We start from the raw sequence: 7,045 nt of genomic DNA, 5'->3' as shown, positions 1-7,045 counted from the left end.
TTTTGATGCAAGAAGAGGAAGAATTAATCAAATTTTTTTAGTGTAACTTTATTTTATTTTATTTTTTCCAATAATTTTAAATAGGAATATAGGAGTATTTTAGGTGTACATGTTTTGATATACATGTACTTAGTGAAGTGATTAGCATGATCAAGCTAGTTAGCATATCATTCTCTTCACATAGTTACCTTTATTTTATTGTGGTGAGAGCACTTAAAATCTACTCTCTTAGCAAATTTCAAGCATGCAGCAATTATTATTGACTGTATTCAGCATGCTGTATATGATATCTCTAGAACTTAATCATTCCACATAACTGAAATGGTGCCTCCTTTGACCATCTCCCATGCCCCCTTCCCTGCCCCATTGACCATCATTCTACTATCTGCTTCTACGAACTCCCCTCTGTAGTTGCTACCTATAAGTAAGATCGTGCATTATTTTTCATTCTGTTCTGGCTTATTTCACTTAGATAATAGACTCCGGGTTCTTTTATGTTGTCACAAATGGCAGGGTGTTCTTCTTTTAAGCCTGAATAATATTTCATTATTATGAACATACATACATACATACATATATATATATATATATATATATGAATGTACTAATACTTATATATTATTACTATATTACATACTAATACACAACATATATACATATGTGTATATATTAAACATCACAATCCTTTATCTATTCATCCATTGATGGGTACTTAGGTTGTTTCTGTATCTTGACTATTATGAATAATGCTGCAATGAACATGGGAGCACAGACATCTCTATAAGGTGCTGATTTTATTTCCTTTGGGTATATACCCATAATAAAGATTGTTGGGTCATATAACAGTTCTATTTTTAATTTTTTGAGAAACTTTCTTACTATTTTCCATAATGGCTATACCATTACATTTCCATCAGCAGTGCACAAGGATGTATTTTCTCCACATTCTCACCAAAACCTGCTGTCTTCTATCTCTTTGATAATAGTTGTCTCAAAATGTCGGAGGTGATAACAAATTGTGGTTTTGACTTGGATTTCATGGATGATTAGTGATGTCGAGCACCTTTTTATAAACCTGCTGGCAACTTATATGTCTTCTTCGGAATAAAGTCTATTCAGGTCTTTTGTCCATTTTTACATGATGTCTTATATGACTTCCTTACATATTTTGCATACTAACTCCTTATCAGATATATGGTTTGAGGATACCATTTATATTGATAATGTGCTAGGGATCGAAATAAGGCAAACAGATAAGAAATAGAAAAAAAGAGAAGAGGAATAGAAAACATTATGAAACTGTTTATTTATAGATGACTCAATTGTGTTCATAGATCATCTGAAAGAATCTACAGAAAAACAATGAGAATTTAAAATTGACTATAGCTATTTCTTAGATACAAGGTCAATTTGCAAAAATCAATTGTATTTATATTTATCATCTATAAGCAACTGGAATTTTTGAAGAGATAATTTATAATAACAGCAACATAACCAAGCAATTAGTATTAAACACACAAAAATCAATTGTATTTATATTTATCATCTATAAGCAACTAGAATTTTTGAAGAGATAATTTATAATAACAGCAACATAACCAAGCAATTAGTATTAAACACATGTAATAAAAAATGTTCAAAATGTCTACGCAGAAACTTTGCAAAATAAGAGGAGGAATAAACTATGTAAATGGAAAGGAAAACTCAATATTAAAAAGATGTCTTTCTCTTCAAATTAATTTATATATTCAAAGCAACTGCAATTAATCTTAGGTAATATTTTTGGCAACTAATTATTTGATAATATTTTATATGAAAATTCAAAGTTCACTTACAGTCATGATAGTCTTAAAGAACAAAATTGCAGAAATTACTCTAATTCTTATATAGAATTATTAAAACCAGAAACCATAAAACTCCTTGAAGAAAACATAGGGAAAATGATCCTAGACATTGATTTTGACAATGATTTATTGGTTATAACGTCGAAAGCACAGGCATCAAAAGCAAAAATAAGCAAGTGGGACTATGTCAAACTAAAAAATTTCTGCAGAGTAAAGAAAACAATGAACAGAATGGAAAGGCAACCTCAGAATTTCAAGGTAATATTAGCAAACCAGATTTTGTTTGTTTTTAAAAATTCAGGAGAGATTGAAAATTTTACCTAGTTGGACCTGTCTTCCAAAGACTGTAATCAGACAATTGGCTGATGATAGAATTACTGACATGGGACTGATATTTTGGCAAGGTAGTTGCTGAGAGAAAGACACAGAGAATTATGAAGACACAGAGAATTCCTGAGAAGAAATGTCAAATTGGACCAGTCAAACAAACCCCGCAGCTTGAGATCCAGTTTATAAGAATGATACCATATATTGGGTAGAACAATATTTATTGACTGATTGATTAAAATGTGTATTTCAGCTGTGTCCAAAAAGGGTTTTGAGTTTGCAATAAAAGAAATTCACAATAAGGCTATTAATAAGAAGCAGCAAATTTAAAAGATAACTTTTACACCAACTTGTCTTTTACAAAGCCCATAAAAAGCAGAAGTCCAGTTCTCAACAAATGTTTTTCTTGTCTAAAGACTGGATTTGAGTTTTCTTTGCTCAAAAGATGAAAGATGAGTATCAAACTCTGGAGCACAATCAATATGGCTTTTCCAAATTTGTCCTCAACCTGCCTCCTTAACATCTCCAGCTACAACCATTAAAATGTACCTTGTACTATAGCCACACTAAACCTCTCACACTTTCCTGAGTAATTTCAGTTTTTATAAAACATCTTTATAACTTCACCATGAGAAAAGAATGTGCAGAAAGGAATACTCAGCAGAGATAGAAAATACGCAAAAGGCACAGAGACATTAGAGACAAGGAACATTTTTAAAATAATGGGAGACCAGGCACTTGAGGCAGGACATGGTAGGAAATGGACACAGATGGGGCTGTCTGGTAAAGTGTAAAGGACACTGAAAACTCTGTTTAGGAGATTTGGAGTTTGTCTCTACCCACAAAATTCACATAAAGACTTAAGCCTTGAAATAACAGGTTCATATTTGTGTTTTGGAAAGAGAATAGAGTCAAAACTACTATCAAAAAAAAAAAAAAAAGAAGTTAGGAGAATATTGAAATAATCAACATAGAGAAGATGGAACATGTTGGGAAAGAAGTGGAGGGCTTAAGGTAATTGATAGAGACACACGTGAGGATGTTGTTGGATTGTCAATCGGATTTCATTTCTGTCCAGGTCCAAGGTAGCCTAGGACTGAACATCGTCAGCTCTTTGATGGCTGCATCAGGGATTTTATTCAGTGCAATAAGCTTGAGCATTATTTCATCTGGAATCCCTGACTGTCTCTCTCATGAGGCAGTGGATGATTGTCCCATGATTATGTCGATTTTAATGGTGAGTGCTGCTTCTTTTTATGGGCTACTGTGGTGGAAGCAAGACGGGGAGCATTGGCTCTGGCGAAAGCAACAAGCAACACTCTAACTGCTGCATTACTTTGGGAGGTTGGAATTGATTGAGAAATAGAACAATAGGGTTTTTTTAGGAGTTGTGTCCACATCTCATCTTTCTCTTTTTTCGTCCTCTATGTGTGATGAGACAAAATGAGAAGAAAGCTTGTAGTTACAGAACACCTCCTCCCTAGTACTGTGCTGGGCATTTTGCATAATTTTTTCCTGTTTAATTTCAAAACACTGATCAGTATGCAATGTTATTCTTTCTAAAAATGGAGCCCAGATATCAGTCTCTATAGGTCTGCAGGGCTTCCTATGGAGCTTGATGGAGTTACACAGTTCTATAATCAGAAATTAAAATTTTCTTGAGCAATATTAAAGTGGTGAATAATCCGGTATTCTACCCAACATCTCTATGTCCTTGCAAAGCTAACCACTTTTAGCCTCAACATCTAGCTCTGGGCAAATTCTCAATCTTCATTTGGTATTTTACAACTTTTTTGTACCTTTTCTGTCTCCTGATTTCACTTATGAGAATACTGCAATTACTTTCAGCCCACCAGAATAAGCCAGGATAATTCTCCCCATTTCAGCTAATAAGCAACCTCAATTTTGTCTGTAAGCTTAATTCTCCTTTGCCATATATCCTGACATATTCACAGGTTCTGGGGATTATGATGTGGACTTTGAGGAATGGTTATTCTGCTTGCAAACATTAAGATATGAGATCACATTATGTCGACTATAAAGAATTTCCAGTGTTAGAAAGATCTAAGATGACAATTATCTTTACAATCACTTCCCCTTTTTAAAATCACTTTCACTTTCTTTTCCCACAACAGTACAGGCACAAAGCAGGTAAAGGAAAAAAAAAAAAAAAGGCTGTGATTATTCACTGAAAAAATAAGAGGAAAAGTGACATTGAGCAGCATTCAGCAGGCCAAGAATTGCCTAATTAGCACCCAATTTTGTCTGACTGCTTTATTTCTTTTGGCATGGTAATCAGTGGGAAATGTCAGGAACCTGTCATCTCTATTCCTCACGTCATTTTGTTACGAATTTTTTCCTAGGGTCTGAATGGTATGGTGCTCATTTTAAGTGTGTTGGAGTTCTGCATTGCTGTGTCTCTCTCTGCCTTTGGTTGCAAAGCAACCTGTTGTAACCCTGGTGGGGTGAGTATTAGGCTTTCCTTTAAGATGTCTGTGTTAGGTTTATATTGCTGTGTAATCAACTCCACATAGGGGCTTAAACAATACATGCTTATTATCTCTCAGTTTCCATGGATTGAGAGTCTGGGTACATCATAACTGGGTCTTCTGTTCAGGGTCTTACAAGGCTATAATCAGGGCATTGGCTGGGACTGTGTTCTCATCTGAAGCTTCTGGTCCCTTTACATGATCATTTGGCAGAATTCAGTTCTAGTGATCATGACAATGTACTTCTTTGAGGACAGCAGGACAGTGAAAGTCTCTGGTACTTTCAGGCTCTTCTAAAAGGTTCACATGAACAGGTAAGGCCCATCCAGATTAATAACCTTTTTGATAAACTCAAAGTCAACTGGTCAGTACTTATTCACAAGACTGATATCCCACCATACATACAGGTCCCACCATACATACAGGTCCCACCTACACTAAAGGGGAAGGATCACAAGAGCATGGATCACTGAGTGTCCTCTTAGAGTCCTGCCTACCACAAAGGCCAAAGATAACCTGTTTTCCCCCCTTTACTTCCAGCAAGGGTATCTCCTCCTAGTCCAGATCAGAGAAACTTTACAATGGAGAGGTCCCCAAACATGCCAAATTTTATGCGTTATCCTGTCATAGAAACTTTCCTTGGTCTAATGAAAACATTTCAAGGTTGCAAACTTCTCTGTCATCTTGTGCACACCTGCCTGTCCTCTCACTCTGAGGCCTGCAGCAGGTCCTCCTGGCTGCTAAGCAGAAAGGATGGAAGTGAGGAGACGGAAGTAGGAAATAGGAGAGAAGGGACCAAGAAGGAGGCTCTAGAAAGAACAGGGCAGAGGTGTCCTCCGCGGATTGAGGGTTCCAGAGGAAAGGGCTAGTAGAACCCCGATAGCCTCTCATTATCTTCATCATCCAAAGGCCCAGGCACAGACAAAACCCACAACCCAAACATAAAATAATAGTTTCTTGAGATTGAGTTTCTGGTGCTCTTGGTGTTGTTGTTGTTGTTGTTTGTACCTCTGTGTCTTCTTTTAGGGATCTCAGGCAACATCATTACCCACAGACCCAAGCTCTTCCCCACAGAAGAGAAACTAACTCAAGTTAAGTCTACTAGTGAATTTTTGCATTACAAGGTGCCAGCAGTGAGAGTTTCTCAGAAATTACCAATAATTTTGTAATTTCCTTGAGCCAAGCATTTTATTTTCATTGAGTGAAGCATTTGGGCATGGGGGCAAACTCCTTAATAACTTTCAAATGACAATTTGCGGCAATGGGCATGCTGCCAGTATAGATCTGGCCTTGACGTCTTTGGCACGAGGGGTGACAATCAGCTTTGTATCTCATGAATATTTATAACCCTGAAAAACCCTGAAACAAATGGTAATATTTAGGCCTGTGTTCTCTTCTGCTCCTAGAGTCATATAGAGCTGGGAAATGTTCCTCCCACTAATTTCCTGGTGTGACTCCAGAAGAGCTGTGGCTTTGGAGTACATATTGTCTAAGTCTCTATCTCTTCCTGGTTTCCCCATTCCCTCCTGCTCCCTCAACTTCATGTCATACTGAGTTTGTGGAAGAATCACCACAATTTTCTTAGTTTCGTGATGATTCCTGCCATTATGGGCCAGTGTGGTTTTTGCAATTCTTTATTCATGGCCTGCAAATCATGTATGCTGTTGTCATTAGGAGGAGCAACCTAGTTTGGAAGAAGAGCTCTGTGTTTTCCATGACACCTGGGTTTACCCAACTTGTTGAGCGTCGTCATCCACACATAAGATTGATCCAATTGTAAGACCTAGTCACAGCCATCAGCATCTCAGGCCAGGAGCTATCACTGAATGTGTGTCCCAGATCTAGTTTGATCTAAAGAAAACCTGAGAAGTCTCACCAGACTGATCTTGAGATTGAATTCACAGAAGAAAGAATAAACTCTAATAATGATGACATCACGTGGGCAGGAAAAGGAAACCCTGAGGTTATTTGGGTGACTCATGTATGGCATTCTGATTGATTTCACAGGTTATGTTAATTCTACCGTCTTATCCTCACATGGCAGAAACAGCATCTCCTGTACCGGTTAAAGGAGTTTTGATGCCACCCTCAGATCAACACGAAAATGTTCCAGAAAATCTCTGCTAACTTTAATGCAAGCACCCCACATGAGAAAAATTGCCAGAATCCAACCCTGACTTATATATACATATAAAGGAACCATCATTTTTCCTTGCTCCAATTTTGTACAAAGGTAGATTTGTTTCTACCCCTGGCTTCAGCAGTTGACCTCTGTCCTAGATCTGAGCAATGGCCAGAATTATATTAACCCCCTAGAGTGACATGCTATAGTAGCCTTGTTACCCAAGAAAAAGCAATTATATAAATGACACATTTCCAATCCAA

The 7,045-nt window shown here is 36.9% G+C and overlaps 1 protein-coding gene across 1 annotated transcript in view; it reads left to right on the top strand.

Moving 5' to 3' along the window:
- LOC103609782 (membrane-spanning 4-domains subfamily A member 4A-like) overlaps positions 1 to 6,787 on the top strand; it is a gene marked incomplete at its 5' end in the record, with an annotated part of 7,012 nt that extends 225 nt beyond the window's left edge. The window contains 3 exons of the mRNA XM_008594070.1: positions 3,250 to 3,408; positions 4,535 to 4,636; positions 6,668 to 6,787. Of these exons, the coding sequence (XP_008592292.1) occupies positions 3,250 to 3,408; positions 4,535 to 4,636; positions 6,668 to 6,787 (381 nt within the window). The remainder of the gene's footprint in view (positions 1 to 3,249; positions 3,409 to 4,534; positions 4,637 to 6,667) is intronic.
- Between the last annotated feature and the right edge of the window lie 258 nt (positions 6,788 to 7,045).

This window comes from Galeopterus variegatus, unplaced genomic scaffold, assembly GCF_000696425.1.
Source record: "Galeopterus variegatus unplaced genomic scaffold, G_variegatus-3.0.2 Scaffold10083, whole genome shotgun sequence".
In the NCBI taxonomy this organism is placed as follows: domain Eukaryota; kingdom Metazoa; phylum Chordata; class Mammalia; order Dermoptera; family Cynocephalidae; genus Galeopterus; species Galeopterus variegatus.
This window is presented reverse-complemented; position numbering and strand designations above follow the sequence as displayed.